The sequence below is a fragment of the Penicillium brevicompactum genome (assembly GCF_028827555.1).
Source record: "Penicillium brevicompactum strain IBT 35665 chromosome Unknown utg000007l_segment0_segment0, whole genome shotgun sequence".
Classification (NCBI taxonomy): domain Eukaryota; kingdom Fungi; phylum Ascomycota; class Eurotiomycetes; order Eurotiales; family Aspergillaceae; genus Penicillium; species Penicillium brevicompactum.
In genome coordinates this window covers 364,559-380,991 of record NW_026623210.1, presented here as the reverse complement: position 1 = coordinate 380,991, position 16,433 = coordinate 364,559, and the positions used below count along the sequence as shown (strand labels likewise).

At 50.3% G+C, this 16,433-nt stretch overlaps 8 protein-coding genes across 8 annotated transcripts; 4 read left to right on the top strand and 4 right to left on the bottom strand.

Annotated features, from left to right (window-relative positions):
• Positions 1–712: 712 nt before the first annotated feature.
• Positions 713–2,037, top strand: N7506_010893 (mitogen-activated protein kinase; the record flags this gene model as incomplete). Its single annotated transcript, XM_056960186.1, has 4 exons — positions 713–924; positions 971–1,166; positions 1,220–1,601; positions 1,652–2,037. The coding sequence occupies 4 exons, from the start codon at positions 713–715 to the stop codon at positions 2,035–2,037; spliced, it is 1,176 nt and encodes a 391-aa protein (XP_056806341.1).
• Positions 2,038–2,296: 259 nt separating this feature from the next.
• Positions 2,297–3,210, bottom strand: N7506_010892 (uroporphyrinogen-III synthase HEM4; the record flags this gene model as incomplete). Its single annotated transcript, XM_056960185.1, has 2 exons — positions 2,297–2,892; positions 2,946–3,210. The coding sequence occupies 2 exons, from the start codon at positions 3,208–3,210 to the stop codon at positions 2,297–2,299; spliced, it is 861 nt and encodes a 286-aa protein (XP_056806340.1).
• A 242-nt stretch (positions 3,211–3,452) lies between these two features.
• Positions 3,453–4,980, bottom strand: N7506_010891 (complex I NDUFA9 subunit family protein; the record flags this gene model as incomplete). The annotated part of the gene is made up of 8 exons (XM_056960184.1): positions 3,453–3,890; positions 3,951–4,109; positions 4,162–4,303; positions 4,356–4,447; positions 4,503–4,597; positions 4,648–4,710; positions 4,769–4,782; positions 4,838–4,980. The coding sequence occupies 8 exons, from the start codon at positions 4,978–4,980 to the stop codon at positions 3,453–3,455; spliced, it is 1,146 nt and encodes a 381-aa protein (XP_056806339.1).
• A 1,533-nt stretch (positions 4,981–6,513) lies between these two features.
• N7506_010890 (HIT family protein) lies at positions 6,514–7,487 on the top strand (the record flags this gene model as incomplete). The annotated part of the gene is made up of 6 exons (XM_056960183.1): positions 6,514–6,553; positions 6,686–6,768; positions 6,924–6,992; positions 7,127–7,219; positions 7,277–7,291; positions 7,368–7,487. 6 exons carry the CDS (start codon positions 6,514–6,516, stop codon positions 7,485–7,487), a joined length of 420 nt encoding a protein of 139 aa, XP_056806338.1.
• Positions 7,488–7,691: 204 nt separating this feature from the next.
• On the bottom strand, positions 7,692–9,435 carry N7506_010889 (CRAL-TRIO domain-containing protein; the record flags this gene model as incomplete). The annotated part of the gene is made up of 4 exons (XM_056960182.1): positions 7,692–8,146; positions 8,193–8,292; positions 8,345–8,386; positions 8,434–9,435. 4 exons carry the CDS (start codon positions 9,433–9,435, stop codon positions 7,692–7,694), a joined length of 1,599 nt encoding a protein of 532 aa, XP_056806337.1.
• A 307-nt stretch (positions 9,436–9,742) lies between these two features.
• On the top strand, positions 9,743–10,526 carry N7506_010888 (DASH complex subunit DAM1; the record flags this gene model as incomplete). Its single annotated transcript, XM_056960181.1, has 4 exons — positions 9,743–10,054; positions 10,103–10,163; positions 10,227–10,275; positions 10,391–10,526. 4 exons carry the CDS (start codon positions 9,743–9,745, stop codon positions 10,524–10,526), a joined length of 558 nt encoding a protein of 185 aa, XP_056806336.1.
• An 833-nt stretch (positions 10,527–11,359) lies between these two features.
• On the top strand, positions 11,360–13,170 carry N7506_010887 (uncharacterized protein; the record flags this gene model as incomplete). The annotated part of the gene is made up of 7 exons (XM_056960180.1): positions 11,360–11,423; positions 11,472–11,708; positions 11,764–11,871; positions 11,929–12,254; positions 12,304–12,732; positions 12,785–12,994; positions 13,051–13,170. The coding sequence occupies 7 exons, from the start codon at positions 11,360–11,362 to the stop codon at positions 13,168–13,170; spliced, it is 1,494 nt and encodes a 497-aa protein (XP_056806335.1).
• A 748-nt stretch (positions 13,171–13,918) lies between these two features.
• Positions 13,919–14,413, bottom strand: N7506_010886 (40S ribosomal protein uS14; the record flags this gene model as incomplete). The annotated part of the gene is made up of 4 exons (XM_056960179.1): positions 13,919–14,053; positions 14,128–14,170; positions 14,294–14,317; positions 14,376–14,413. 4 exons carry the CDS (start codon positions 14,411–14,413, stop codon positions 13,919–13,921), a joined length of 240 nt encoding a protein of 79 aa, XP_056806334.1.
• Between the last annotated feature and the right edge of the window lie 2,020 nt (positions 14,414–16,433).

Here is a 16,433-nt window from a genome sequence, read left to right as displayed (position 1 = left end):
TCTTGTCACTCTCTCAACTCCTGGACGTTAATACGTCAACACGTCACACCTCTTGTCTTTCTCTTCTGTCTCTCCACTGACTTGGTTTCACCCTCACGAAATTGCCGGAGCAGCCTCAAAGCTCTCTGCCCCACCTTACGGCCCGTGAGAGAGTCCCGCTGTTTCTCCAGGTTCACCTCTTCTCTCCTTCACCTTCCCACATCTTCCTTTTGCCTTCTTTGTTCCCGAGAAAGGCGAGAAGGTGAGTCTGAACCCGAGCCCTGATGATCCGCGTCAGGGGATGACCCCGCTTCGGGGCACCTTGGCCATGCACATCACCTTCGATCCCACTAACATGCCACATTCTTAGACTCCGATCTCACTTGACGTGACCTGACACTGAGGTTCTCTCACCTCCCCATACCCGGTCTCGGTCTCGGTCTGGACGCCGTACCTGCCAATATCCCCGAGAGCTTCGTGCGACCTCTACAACTCCCAAAGCCAAACCCCGAGAGTTTGAGCACAATCCAATTCGCCTGCAGCGCAAACGAAAGTAAGCTTTCTCTCTCGATTCCCTTGGATGCGTTTGTTTCTGCACCGTTTGCGATCGAGCTTGGGTATGTGAGCTCTTGATCTCTCCCCATTCTGGTTGGAATTGCGAAACCCCAATTCGCACGTCTTTCGTCCCTGTGTTTCCAACCTGGTCCCGTTCCCCGTTCCCTGGTTCGTCGCCATGGATTGTCTCCGACCTATGCTTGCGTTCTTCCCGAGGATCTTGAATGCTAACAATCGCCGAAAGACTAAGCTTCTCAAAGAGCCTAGCAAACCTAGCATCATGGGACAACAAGGCCCCCCAGCGGGAGGATCCCGAAAGATCTCTTTCAATGTTTCCGATCAATATGAGATCCAAGATGTCATCGGAGAAGGCGCCTACGGTGTCGTCTGGTAAGTGATGAGACTCTCTTTCCGCAGCTTGTCTGACTCTCCGTAGCTCCGCCATCCACAAACCCTCCGGCCAGAAGGTCGCCATCAAAAAGATCACACCATTCGACCACTCCATGTTCTGTCTGCGAACACTCCGTGAAATGAAGTTGCTCCGATACTTCAACCACGAAAACATTATCTCTATCCTCGACATCCAACGACCTCGGAACTATGAAAGCTTCACTGAAGTCTATCTGATTCAAGTGAGTCAGCTTGAGAGCTGCGCGTGAGAAGGATGGGGACTAACAGTATGCAGGAGCTGATGGAGACCGACATGCACCGAGTCATCCGTACACAAGATCTCTCAGACGATCACTGCCAATACTTTATCTACCAAACCCTGCGAGCCTTGAAGGCAATGCATTCAGCCAACGTTCTCCACCGAGACTTGAAGCCATCGAATTTGCTTCTCAACGCCAACTGCGACCTGAAAGTCTGCGACTTCGGTCTGGCCCGTTCGGCCGCTTCAACTGATGACAACTCCGGTTTCATGACCGAATATGTGGCTACACGTTGGTACCGCGCACCCGAGATCATGTTGACATTCAAAGAATACACCAAGGCCATTGACGTGTGGAGTGTCGGCTGCATATTGGCCGAGATGTTGAGCGGAAAGCCTCTCTTCCCAGGAAAAGATTGTATGATTACACCATCTTTCGTTGTTTGCGATAACGACTAACAGTTACAGACCACCACCAGCTGACCCTCATCCTGGACGTTCTTGGCACACCAACCATGGAAGACTACTACGGCATCAAATCCCGCCGTGCGCGCGAATACATTCGCTCCCTCCCCTTTAAGAAGAAGATTCCCTTCCGCGCAATGTTCCCCAAGAGCAACGACATGGCCTTGGATCTGCTCGAGAAGCTTCTTGCATTCAACCCGGCTAAGCGTATCTCTGTCGAAGACGCCCTGCGTCACCCCTACCTCGAGCCCTACCACGACCCCGAGGATGAGCCCACCGCGCCGCCTATTCCAGATGGATTCTTCGATTTCGACAAGAACAAGGATGCTTTGAGCAAAGAGCAGCTGAAGCGTAAGCTCCCATTCTCTCATGTTCAGGAATCTTGCTAATTGACCACAGTCTTCATCTACGAGGAAATTATGCGGTAAATCTAACTGTTTCCACTGACCGGAGTGATATCTTTGATTCTTGCACGCACTTGATTTGATAGCGTGATGTGATTGATACATGTTAGAAGTAGGTAACTCCAATGTGATTATGAGTTCAAGTAAATATCTCCTGCCTGCCCCGACTTTTCACTTGTAGCTCGCGAGGGTCTCTCTATATACAATCTGTGCCAGCTACATACCAAATACACTCACTCCATAATCAACTCATAAACTGTTTAATCCCCTCCAAAACCCCTTCAGGGCTAGGCTTCTCAGCACAAACATGTGCCTCAAACCCAAACTCATCCCTCAGATGATCCCTTGTCGTAGGCCCAATCGTAGCAATAAACACCTTCTCACTAGACTTCGCCCCCGAAGCAAACGGCCCTAGCCCAAGAACCCTCAACATGGCCTCACACCCCGTCGGCGAGAAAACAACAACCCAAACCACCCCCTCATTCCGTCTGGACATCCACCCTCCAAAATCTCCCTCGAAACTCTCCATCACCCCAGTCTCATAAACTACCATCTCTTCAACCCCGATCTTCCTCTCCCCCAAAGACTCATCCATAAGCGTCTTGGGAATAATATCGCGCCGCACCTCGCCAACAAGGAATAGAAGTCCCGGTTTCTCAGGCCCCGCATATAACCCGTTATAGTGCTCCAGCATGAGCTGCGCGAGATTCGCTCCCGTGCCTGCCTCGGCACCGTGGATCGTCGCATGAGGTAAGTGTTTATCGCGCAGCGTCGTGAGCGTCCGGGCCGTGGCGGGTCCAACGGTATATAGGACCAGAGGGTCGGAGGGGACGTTGAAGACTGGCTTAGTTAGCTGGGATCGTAGAGTAGAAATGTGGGTGGTTATTGCGTACCGTCTGCATTCTCAATCATTGATGCGAAGCCTTCTACTGCGCGCTGGCTGGTGAAGATGAGTCCGCCGTATTTCTTTGCATTGTGAGGTGTTGAGGTGAATGCGCCGTTGTTGAATAGTTCTTGGACTGTTGCTAGGTTTTGTTTGTGGAAGCGGTGTTCGAGGACGGGGACGAAGATTGGGTCGTAGTTGTTTGCTGTGAAGAATTCCTCGTAGCCATCTTGTGGTGAGGATTTGGTTTTTAGGAGGAGGATTGGGGAGGGCATTGTGGTGTTAGGTGGGATGTGGTTGGAGAGCGTGCGGGGAGCTCCGGATTGAGTCTGCGATTTTCGATAAGATCGCTCGCTCTAGGGCTTAGACTTGGGATGCCCAGGTAGTCGGATTTGAGTACGATGGATATTGATTATTGAATATACCTGACTTATTTAGGGCTACTGAATGAGCGCAATTCCAACACAAGGAAATCAATTGAGTCTAGTCGGCTTATTTACACATTAAAAAACACAAACTACTGGTCGTCCAGAACGTGCAGGTATCGCTTGTCCTCCTGGCGCTCGCGCTCCGTGGAAGGAGGCAAGTCGTAGTAGGAGGCACTACGGTAGCCCTGCAGGTAGTGGAAGGTCAGGTTGGCCAGATCGGCGGTCTCCTCCATGCCGAGGTCCTTGAAGGTCTTAGCCTCCGGGTCGATGACCTGGTCAATGAACTCGCGCTCGACCTCGTCGGCGGACAGAGTGTGCCACCAAAGGTACTTGTTGATGTAGTGGGCGAAGGGCTTGAGAAGGGCCTTGGGGACGTTGATGTGGCGGCGCTTCTTGATGATTTCGCGGTCGACGAGCTCGGCAATCTCGGCTGTGGAGTAGTTCTTGGGTCCGTAAAGCTCGAATGTCTGACCGGCAGTGCTGTCATCGTGCAGCATGCGCTCGAGGGCGGAACCGACATCAATGGCCTAGATAGGTGGTTAGTTGTACGTTCAAGTAAAATTGATATACACCTCGGTGACACGTACGTGAACCGGCCAGTAGCGCTCCTGCATGTGGTTGGCAGTCAGGACGTTGCCAACCTTAGCCAGCTTGTGCAGAAGGTTGTCCTCGAAACCGAACATGGGTGCAGGGCGCACGATTGTGGTCTCGGGGTAGATCTTGCGGACGATCTCCTCACCCCACGCCTATAGAAACGTCAGTCCTCCGTTCATGTGCATTCTCGATTGAAATGCTGACCTTGGTAGCGAAGTACTCGGAAGGCGAGTCGCGGCGAGCGTTGTAGGAAGAAACGTGGATGAAACGGTCGACATCGTACTTGGCGACAGCATCGGCGATGCGCTCAACGCCGTCGACGTGAACGTCCTCGTAGGTGAAGTTCCTAGTATTGTGAGTGGTTGTCCAGCATATCATTCAACTGCAATTGAGCTCACTTGGTAGGATATTGGCGACCGACAAGGTTGTAGACAACATCGGAGTGACGCACGCTCTCCTCGATGGACTGAGTGTTGCGCAGGTCGTATTCCTGGACTGGGTCAGGCATAAATTCTCAGATTATAGCAATTCTGCGGAATGCATACCATGAACACGACACGTCCAAGATCACCAGTGACCTTCAAGTGACGCTTGGCCATCTCCTCACGGTAGGGAATGACAACGGTACATCCCTGGCGAGCTGCGGGCCATTAGTCCACGATCCAACTCCGTTGTGAATCTCCGACCTACCGAGCTTGTTGACAATGTAGCGACCAAGGAAACCGGTGGCACCGAACACCGTCGCGGTGTGACCTAGAATCGTGTGAGCGTGAGCAAGTCCGGGTCGATCAAAATGGGAAGGCTTAGCTACCTCCAATCGAGGAACTGTAGGCTTAAGTTAGTACAGTAGTCTTGTCTCACAGGTCAATTGAGCACTTACCGGCCACCCTGAGTCTTCAAGAGGGGCTTTCCAGTGCGGGTGATGGCCACATCCTGGAGGTTGCGCTGGAACTGAAGCTGCACCCGCGGGGCGGAGAAGGGTCGCGCCCCCAGGGCAGAGTTGATAGTGCGGGTCTTCTGCATGGTCTCTGGCTGAGTATATCTCTCGAGACCAGCTAATTGGAGCGGAGTGTTGCCAAGGGCGTGGTGATGTGCGATGGTCTTTCGCAGTCAAGTCGGAAGAACCGCACGGGACTGATGCGCTAGTCCGGATTGGGATCACCACCTTGAACACCACTTTCTCGATTTACGCCAGCATTCCTAATTCAATCTGCCCAGGACAAGAGACTGAGAATGAAAGGATTTATTTTGTTTGATGAGTAGCTGCTGACTCTCTATTCGACCCCGTGCGTAGCCCATATAGTGTGAAATAGTCGTTATGCTCTGACAACACAACGCCTGTGATTGGACGTTGCTCCCCCGGGCTTTTATTCATCACTATCAACTTGAGCCTACTCCGTACATCCATAACTATACCTTTCAAAGTCCAGGGGTTAGCGACTAATTTCATATCAAATGAGGTAGCAGTGGTGATCTAAGGTTTGTTAGAGGGAATCTAATGGCATTGATGAATCACTTTCAACTCTGCCATGAGACTTACACGGTGATTGCATTTGGTATAATCCTCATGCTCCTCCCCGTGTGTATGTGTCATAGAATGACTGTGAACTAGCACTGATCCAAAAATTTATGATTGCTAGTCGATAAATACGCCAATTTCATATTGACCCAATTCAACAGAAAGTAGATTGGAATACTTGCAGTGCGCTGAGGATCAACCAGCCGAATGAGTTGCTCGAGGGCGTGTGGATGTAACGGTGGTGGGTGGTACACGGCCTGTCGGTCCTTGTGTACACGCACCTATGAATTTCAATCGACCATTGCGCGTCCCCCAGCTTTGAAGTTGGGAAATTAAAAAGATGGGAAGGATCTTCATCCGAATCTCATCTAAGTCTTCACTTCAAAAATACAAAAAAACAAACGACGGCTGTGTCGCGGTGTTGGTCCAAAGATTTATAAGAGGAGTTTGGTGGGCAAACCACGGCCATCTCTGGTAAAAGGCAAGAAATGGGTTCTGAACTAGCTTGTCCCACTCCTCGGGGGCTTCCCCCTTATTTGGATCTTATACATAGCGGCTTCCTTAACAGGGGTTTTTTTGCCCACTCCGCAAGTCGTGTGTTCGAATCACCCGTTGAGCAACTTTATTTTATTCACTCTGGCTCTGTATATCCAAATTTCGATTCCTTGTCTTAATTTAGAGCTACACAAGTGGCTTGAAAATGCTGCTTTTGCCTCAAGCAATCTCTCAGGTCTTTTCCGATCACCTAGCTCCCCGCTTTGTTTCTGTTTCTCTCCCCCTCTTCCTCATACTCTGCACCAGACCAATATCATCAGTCGACAACCTGTAGTGAGATAAAGACTTGCTACAGCTCAAGGCGGAATATGGAGTGCTCAAACTGAAGTGGTCGGATTTGGTGAATATGTGAATAGGTGAATGTGTGAATGTGTGGAGGTGGGAAGGTGGGATAGGTGGGATTCATAGAAGAAACACGCGCTACCCGTAGACTTGAACTCCAACTTCATCTGTATTTCACCTTCATCAATCCCATAAGAATCATGTCTGCCGCTGCTTGTATCTTCTGCAAAATCATCAAGGGTATGTCTATCTATCTCACATATTATTATAGCTACTATTGCAATCCACTCATTCTGCTACTTGCGTTCGGAGCTCGACATACACGTCATCCAGGGCACCAGATAGCTTACACGGCTAACGCCCTCTCTATAGGTGATATCCCTTCGTTCAGGCTCTTTGAGAATGAAAAGGTCTTTGCCTTCCTCGATATCCAGCCTCTGAGCCGTGGCCATGCTGTATGTGTCCTGTTGTCGCCCTCTCCCATCTTCCCCGCACCGTCCGACCGAGCCCGCTTCAGACAGCTGGACTTGACAATAAAGACACCGGAATTCATTCCGATACCTGTCTGATGGGGAAAGCTTTACGAAAACAAAACTAACCGCGTGCACAGCTCGTGATCCCCAAGTTCCACGGTGCAAAGCTGACCGATATCCCCGACGAGGATCTGCTTGATATCTTGGTAAGTGGACGACGGATCAGATGAAGATTTGGAGCGGAAGATTTTATACTTCCAAACCCGAATTGACTTTGGTCGCACCCATGTGGTCCTTGCCCGCAAGGTCCCTGAGCTGGCGAAGCTAACAATGTTCGTAGCCTGTCGCAAAGAAGATTGCCAAGGCCTCTGGTGCCTCAGACTTCAATATCCTGCAGAACAACGGGCGTATTGCCCACCAGGTTGTGGACCATGTAAGTCTTGTTTCTCTATGTAGTCTCTACCCTAGCTAACCAACTGTTTTTTCGCAGGTGCACTTCCACATGGTATGTTCATCTGCCCCTTTGTCAACAGCTCATGCATCGTTTGGCCTGATATAGGGATGTACTGACGATATACTAGATCCCCAAGCCCAATGAGGAGGAGGGTATGACCATTGGATGGCCCTCCCAAGAATCGGACATGGACAAGCTCAAGGCTCTTCACGAGGACATCAAGTCCAAGATTGAAGCCGATCAATAGAGTGATCAAGAAGAATAGTGCCACCGTAGGGGTTTGACAAAATTGAAAAGTCGTCTGTCCCGCCTTACCATCCGAATATCCCATTGTACATCTGAAATAACTGAACCCAAGGCGTGTACAAAATTGTTCATATATTCTCTAGGTAATTAGTCAAATCAAAAATCGTTCTAAATATGTAACAGATCCAAACCCAGCCCAAACGGTCTATTTCTCGGAACCAGGGTAGAAATCAATCTTCCCACCACCCTGGACGATGTTGACTCGATCATAGAGCGAGCGAGCTCGAACATATGGATCAAGGACCCAGTACTGGCTCCGGAGCTTCTCAACGAGCTCCTTGCGCTTCTCCTCGGCAGAGGAGGCAGCGTCGGTTTCCTTCTTGAAGCTGGCGCGAATCCACTCAATGGTGATATCCTGGATTTCTTTGGCGAGCTGCTGTCGCTCAGCCAACAGAGTGTCGCGAGTTTCCTTATCGGCCATTTTGGGGTTCTCGTTCTCTTCAACCTCGACGTATTTGTACTCCCAGTCCTCATCACCCTCCAGCTCTTTCATGATCTGGCTGGGGTGGATGAACTTCTCGAGATCCTGGCGGTTCTTGGTGAAATGAACCTTTGCAGCAACAACTGGGTCGAGCCAGCCCTTGATGATGCTCCAGATGCCTGCCGTTGGTTAGAAATGCGTTTGGGATGGAGATGGGGTGCGCACTTGAGAAGAGCCATGGTGCCTTGTGGATCAGCACTGTGCCGAGAGACTCGGGGTAGTTGGCTTCGAAACACTTGATCATGAACTTCACGGGGGCGTAGTCCTTTGATATGTCAGCGTAGAACGAATGGAGACAGTACAATTGGGAGCCTTACCATGTTGGCCATACCAAAGTCGGTCATATCAAAAACAATCGTCTGGACAAGTCAGCTTGCAACATATACAATGATACAGAGACACATACCGCAGTCTCAACTGGTGGAGCAAGCAGCAATCTCGCAGTCTCAATAGTATACACAGTAAAGCGCTCCAATCCTTCGTTATCCTGATCGCCAGCCTTGTGCAGCCGCACGCGAACAACACAGATAGGCCGGCCAGCCCGATCAACACCATGGAGGAAGCTCTTACCAAGACGCATCTGCGTCAGGAAATCCTCTCCCTTCTTCTTCTCCTTGGCATCGGTGCCCTGCGACTGCTTCACAGCCAACGCCTCACCATTGAACATGATATCGTCATCAACGTGCATTTCCTGCAATCGCCAGCGCATCGTAGAGATCAACATGACCAGCGCCTTCTTGGTATCCCACTTGCGGGCGCGCAGGAATCGCAAAAGCAGAGAGTCGGGGTTATCACCCTTCACCATGCTCCAGAAGGCTGTGCGGATTTCCTCGGGTTTCATGTCCTCGAGCGCTTGCTTGTATTCCTTGGACTGACCATACTTGTCATCCTCGATGGCGACCGATACGCTTGTAGCGTCGGAAGATCCACTCTTCGAGTCCTCTTCCTCGCCCTTGCCCCAGATAGACCACCGACCCTTGGCTTTCTTTTTGTCCTGGGCGGGCGCGGCCTCAGCGGCTGGTTGAGCGGGAGCCTCGAGTTCCTCGAGTGTCAGACCAAACACCTTCAGAGCGAGGACCCAGAATTCCTTGAGCTTGACCTCTTGCTCTGGGGTGAGGTTCCCGACAGTTCCGGGGGCGGGTTCGGCGGGCATCGTGGATAGGGTATCGATTACTCCGAGGAAGGACTGTTGAGATGGTTGTTGCGGTAATGCTTTTGTGGTTGGTTTGGGATTGTAGTATTTATCCTGAAGCCAGGCGCCGCCTCCAAGGATGGCGAGGGTAAGAGAGATAGACCAAAAAGACGAGGCCTGTTTTGTCTCTCTCTGTGTCGAGAATGGCCGCGCAACTGTATACCGAGGGACAGGGAACTTGGCGGAAGGATAGAGACGGCGTAAAATCACACGCATATGCAATACAATTGAGGGTGAGGTCTATGAAGGAAGAAAAAGTGAGACAGCGGCAGAATCCAGGATATGACGATGCGGGGAAGATCTTCCCCTAAATTGATTTCGTAGATAATTCTCCATTATCAAATCTGGGAGATAGCTACTTGCCCACTACAGAATACTCCGTGCACGATACGGATTCACACTGTAGATTGTACTTGTGCGTCTTCACAGTTGTTGTCGCGTGACACTTCCGACCAAAACATTTCAATCCGCATCCGCTCTCGCCTTGAAACTCGACCCTCCAAGCCCAAACGCGAAACACACAATGGACGCCCCACGATCTTCATCACGCCCTCGTCCTACCTCCAGGCCTACTACGCCCCTACGCCCAAGTTCGCGCTCATCGTTCCGAGAGGCTCATGGCTATGGAAACAGCATCGGAAACTCAGGGTACACGCAGCCCGCGATCAATGCCCTGGAACCACAATTCGCCGAGTTGGCCGACTCCATGGCCGACCTTGAAGCCAATTTCATGCACTTACAGTTAATGCATGAGAGCCTGACGCGCTTCAGCGAGAGCTTCGCCAGCTTCTTGTACGGGTTGAACATGAACGCTTTCTGCGTGGACTTCCCAGAGGTATGGCACGCGCTGGGATCTGCCAGGACTTTGCTGATATCGTGACAGGCGCCAATCGGAGACTCATTCAGGAAAGCCAAGCAGGACGAGGAGGAGCAACAGGAAAGAGGTAAGAGCGTGCTCAGTGCTGCACTGTGTGCTCAGTGCAACAAGATTGCTGACAGCCATCTAGAGGAAGAGGCGGAACAAGTGCGACCGGATGATGGCGAGATGACTTTCATGTGAGTTTACACAATGCGATCGCATACCCTCCAACTGACTCGTTTGCCTGCAGGACTACGGACACAACGTTTGTTGAGAACCCCCCCCGAGCACAACCTCCAAACCGACATCTAGGTATGCTGCAGGCTCGCGCGCGTCGTCGCGAGGTACTGCCCGTGGTGCAGCAACCAGTCGCTACGCTACGCGAGGGACTGCTCGTGGTGGTCGTGCGAGTGGACTGCCTAGAGGCCGAGGCATTGGTACCCGGTAAAGCGACAATTGTAATACAGCTGGCTCAGGGATGCCCCCGGTGGTGCAATTTAGTGCTATTAAGGCTCGAGATCACGATTATACCTGGCTGTTTCCATGATCCTTACTAGATCGCATACCTGGGTCGTGATTCTACCCAGTATGAATGAGCGAACGTTATGAAATACCCATAGAAATACCCAGTGAAGAGAATGCATAAATTTCCGAAGATCTAGCCAGAAAAAGCCCAGAGTAATGAAAGAAGTATGCGACAAAGCCAGAGTCATCTCCGTAGATGATCCGATCTCTTATCCGGCGGTAAATCGGACCTCAGGCGAAAAACCACCGCCCGAGGGCAAAACCACCCTCGACGACATTGAAGAACTTGAGCCACCAGCTATTCATTCAATACAGACCTTTATCTCTATGTTGGAGTCAGGGCTCAGGAAATAGGAAGGTCCTATTGGAGTTTGACCCCCCTTTGTTCCCCCGGCGATTAGCTCCTATTCACTTTCCTAATTGTTTGCTCCTGTGAGTATTGATCTGAATCTATTGTTCCATCTGATCTATAGATCTCTTATGGATTGTTTCTCTAATATTGTCACAGTGCAATGCTGGACCTATTTATGGGGAGTCCATGAGGCTGAACCTGGTCTCTCATCATCCAGCCTTCTTCTCCCTTGGCCTTCCGTTGCCATCCTCTCTTTTATCTACGTGGGTAGACGTCTGAAACTATTATCGACGTTATTTTACTGTGCATTGCTGCATGTTCTACCGTTTGATTGACCCCAAATCCTATATACCTCCCAACTTTGCCCTTTTAATCCATTCTCCCGTTTCCGTTTAACCGTACCCATGTCGTTCCCCATGGCGAGCCTTGATTCGGCAAATCTGCTGTCCGAGGCCGCTTTTGGCTGTGGTAAGTTATGGCCTTTACAAGTTGACTTGCCCCGCTAACTCCCAAAAGAACACCTTGCGGCATATCTCAACAAAGACGAGAAGATTGCCAGCCAATTCAGGAGTGCCTTCCGCAGTAAAGACAGATCGCTGGCACCTTATTCCAAGACCGACACTGTTGCTGTCCAGACCACTGGTCTTCGGACTGTGGAGTCTCTGAAGCCAAAATCCCACTGCCTGAGTTGCCCTGAAGTATGCTTGGACAGTGAGCGACAGGCACATACCACAGAAACTGGACACGCTTTTTGTAAGCCAATGGCTGCCGTTCGATAAGTCCAGATCGTACTGACACTGATTACTAGACATTGAATCACGCACACGCTTTTTGCACTGCCAGAAGTGTGGTGATTTCATCTATGATCATGGTTTGGAAAGACTCCGAGGGCCAGCAGGAAAGTCCCAAATCGCTGGTGAGTGTTGGGCCACTTGGTACATCAGTCAACCCGCCGGTCTCTAATCTTCGATAGATGGCCGATCTATTTGGGCCGAGGACTCGGCCTCAGAGCTCTATGTCAAAAACAATGCCTACAAGAACCCGTGCGCTAAGCGTGGGGCCCGAGGTGTTTGGAACATGGGCCAGACTTGCTACCAGGCTGTCATTGTTCAAGCATTGCTTCACGAGCCCAGCTTGAATGCGTTCTTCCTCGCTGGTGGTCACGACGTTCACACCTGCCAAGAGAAAAACTGCTTAGCCTGTGGGACCGCCGAGGTCTTCATGGAGTTCAACAGCGGCGAGAGGAACGAAGCGGTCTCTGCTGCCACTCTTTTGTACAATGGTTGGGAAATTTCAAAGGTGAGCTGATTAGACATAGCAGCTAGACAGCTGGCTAATCTATTCACAGGAAATGGCTGGATATCGCCAGCAAGATGCCCACGAGTACTTCCAGTTCCTCGTCAACGGTCTCCATTCTTCCACTCCTGGGCACACTGAAGCTCACAACGAAAAGTGCAAATGCTTCTTCCACCAAGTTTTCTACGGAGAGCTACGCAGCAGCGTCAAGTGTCATAAATGTGGCCAAACCACCAACACCGATGACCCCATGGCCGATCTGAGCCTTGACGTTCAACAACAATCGAAGAAACGTAAACTCGGTCGCTCGACCGCATCTACTACCGGAACTTTATTAGGCTGTTTGGATAGCTTCACAGCCTCCGAAGATCTCAATGCTGACGCCGCTTACCACTGCGAGAAATGCGGAAACACTCCTCAGCGTGCCTCAAAACGTCTCCAAATCCGAAAACTCCCTGTCATTCTCTGCATGCAACTCAAGGTTTGTTCTAACATCTTGTTTTCGGTGCTGATTGTATACTGATTTTGGACAGCGATATGAACACAACTCCTCCTCATCCGAAAAAATGACTGGTCACATTGATTTCCCTCTTAGTCTGAACATGCTCCCCTACACTGTGAGGAAAGACAATCTTCCAGTGGATATGTCCAAATACGTCTACGACCTTTCGACTGTCATTGTGCACGAGGGAACAATGGACACTGGACACTATTTTGCATACACTCATATTGGAGACGACAAGGTTTGTCTATCATGTCATATCTGTCAGGCCTATCTGCTAACACAGGGATCTCCCAGTGGGTCCTCATGGACGACAACAAAGTCACTGTCGCCGGTGTCGCCGACGTGCTTCGCCAGGACGCCTACCTCCTCTTTTACAGCCTTCGTTCTCTCCGCAGCGACAGCAAAGCTAAATAGATAGCCCGTGAATCCTCAGCAAGTGACAGCCACTGTCCAACCTTCAAACTAATCAGCCGAGCATAGTCAGAGGAAGGGAACTATTATGCCCGGCCTCTATGTTGATACTTTTGACGAATGTGAAAATTGACGTTCTTCTTGATTTGAGCTTCTGCTAGTAGCGTGTCACTCCTCTGTAATCAACCCCGGGCCTAGACTCCCAAGCAAACTTGACAAGTATTTAGGTCCCCTACGATTGGTACGGACTCATGGTCTGGTACCTGGAAACATCCCCGTACGGCACAAGGCTACGCTCCGGGCCAAAGAAGTCGAAGCAATGCCACATGCACGCCCAGAATCCGAAGCCCGCGACAAAGCGCGAGAGAAGAGCGATTCCCAGAGAAAAAATTCCGTCATTGAATTGATAAGAAAAAACCAGGATGAGGGAAATAACAAGACATCCTCGTTTTCCAAGACTCTCCACGCAACCCCAAATCCTCCCCTCGAGCCAGAATTTTTTATTTTGATTCACAACCCGACGACACCGGGCACAGCCGGTGCCTTATCCTCGCAAAACATCAAAGACGCCATTTTTGAGCTCGTCTGAAACATTCCTCCACTGGACGCTACCGAAGTCGAGCCGGGCACGTAGATGGATTTGGATGCGAACGGTTCGAGTGGGAGTCAGAAATGGTCATGGTTTGTAGTCGCTTAGCGGTACTGTTCGTGTGGTTAGTTTTGAGTCCTTGAGCGTTCGATGTGTGATTGATCATGGCGGGATTCGGTGGGCGGATGTGTTTTGTGCGTATGTGTATGTCGAGTGGTGGATGATCGAGTATGAACGAACCTTGTTGAAACCAATGTCGGTGGACTTCTCACGGAAGCACTGACGGCAGATGTTCATCTAAATTCCGTATTAGCGGGGTTCATTTCGCACGCTGCATTTGGTGAATGCATTGGGTTCCAGGTTGTCCTTACGCCGTACTTGCGGATCAGACCAGCGCGGTGGGAGCAAACGCGGCTGAAGGCGCACAATTATTAGCATTCCTATTCCTCATGTCGAGCGGTTCCGGTCCTCCTCTTCGCTGAGATCTTGCGTTTCGATTGCGTCTTTCATCGGGGGAGTTGGTTGGGGTGTACACACCATTCGCGGGAGCCCTTGCCGTACCTGAGAGGGAAATCGGTTAGATTTGTGTATGATATGTTCGAGGAGAGGTTCGACTTACTTGCGGGGGCGGGAGTACCAAACGCTCTCGTGAGTCATCTTGTCGGTTTAGAGGTAGGACCTGGGAGTTGACGGTTTGTTGACGGGACGAGGGTCGCTGGCGTTGGGCGTTAAAGGACGGAGACGAGTTAGGGTTGGATTTTTTTGGGTTGTGTGCTGCCCCAATGGGGAATAGGGCACGGACCAACTCGCTTGAGGGACCCTAGCCGTATTTGGTTAGATCACGTGGCCTTGATCACCACATTTCGCTGCCTCAGGCTCCACTTCTCTATACTTCCAATGTCTTTGATCGGAAATGTCCGCCAATGATTTGATTTCAGGGCCAGGTAAGCTTACATATAGTCTGAGACTTTGATAGTATTCACCGAGCCTATCGAGCATTCTGTGGCTGTGTCTTCCCAGGTCACGAAGGTGCTCTTTTTCTTCCGTGCAGCCCCGCAAAACCAACTAAGAGTATCGACTTGGACTACTGGCTGAACTATCAGAACAATCAAATTATGTTGAACCCACGGAGCGATGATTCTCGAGTGTAAATGGTTATCAATTATGCTGTTGCTTCTGATTTCTCGAATTTACTACTGCTTTACTCCGTACTCATTATCTTGACTAGCAGGCTGGGGAACAAACGGATTCATTGCAACAATGGGACCTCGCGAGGAGACCAGGTGAAATATCTACGCAAGTTGCTGCTGCTGAGACTGAGTTATCCCGAATTATTTGGTAAAAGTGTAATCTATTATGAAGCTGCAGAATTGATCAGGCTACGGAGTAAAGATCACCTGGCATCTTTTCCTTAGCCCGGTACTTGAACACAGTCCAGTGACCAGTATGAAAAGGTTCGACTCACGACCACATTCTTCTCCTGGCACTTCGTGACCAAGTTCGCTTAAGGTCAACCAGCCCCTTGGAGCCCTGGAAGTAGACACCAGTGGGGTTACTGCGTATGAAAAAGACCAATAGCATCCAAGTGAGATAACAAGGTCCTCATACTCCTATTTCAAATCAGAACCGCCTCTTTCTTAAACGGGACTCTATTCAATTTCACGAGGATTAGCTGCATAGCACAATTTGATATTACATTGCGGGGGAACGACCGGGCTACTCTAGTAGCTACATGTCTGAGATCCACGTTCCAAGCCAGCCCTGGAGAATGCCAATAGAACATGATTCTAAATGAACATTTAGCTGGTATTTATGCTTGTCACTATATAAATCCGGCATACTATATGAAATAACAACCCTGGACTTGCATTGATAACCTTGAAAGTACCCCGTTCTGGCCATCTTTACGGGTGCCCCAGAGTTCCAGATTTGCTCATGTCGATCATGAAGCTTTTTGGTTTTCTTTCGTTAAAACACCCCAAACCTTGGGGGTATTTCGAGCCCTGCTTCAATCTTGTCAATAGATCAACTAGTAATTTTTTAATACTTCCCGACTCAGACGACACTGGTGCCAACTTTCTCCACCTTCATCGATGCAATAGGGAAGATCTATGACCAGATAGAGTCCTCTACGCAAATAGCAATTTGGCGGAGATCTAAACACATGTGGAATTTGTGTACACAAATATTAACGCCAGTGCAGAAAATGAGGAGCATACTCAAAGCCAACTGTGCTGATCGCACGGGATGCCCAGGGCCTAACGTCGCTCATTGGACGCCCATTACCCCTGGACAACGGCTCGATCAGAGCCGAGGTGCGGATGGCAGTTGTGCCGGGTCCCGGGCGTTCATTTTTCAGTTAGCTGGAATCGGCAATATCCTTCGAAGCTGTGGAGCCGATCGTTTGATGTAAATCGCTTCGAACCACTCTTTACTCCGTACCAAGGATCATACTAAATTACCAGTCTGTACGGAATAGCCTCGACGCGCTAAGTAAAGGATGTCAGCGGTATGTGAGTCTGTCGATTGCGAAGATATTTCGAGCCGTTCAGCGAGGTTGGCGTGAAATGCGCGTGCATGAGTAGGTCACACCGTCTCTACTCCGTACAGTACGTGCAGTTCCCTGGCTATGGGTATGCGCAAGGGCAAAAGCGGTGCGCAGTGCGAAGTAAGAAGT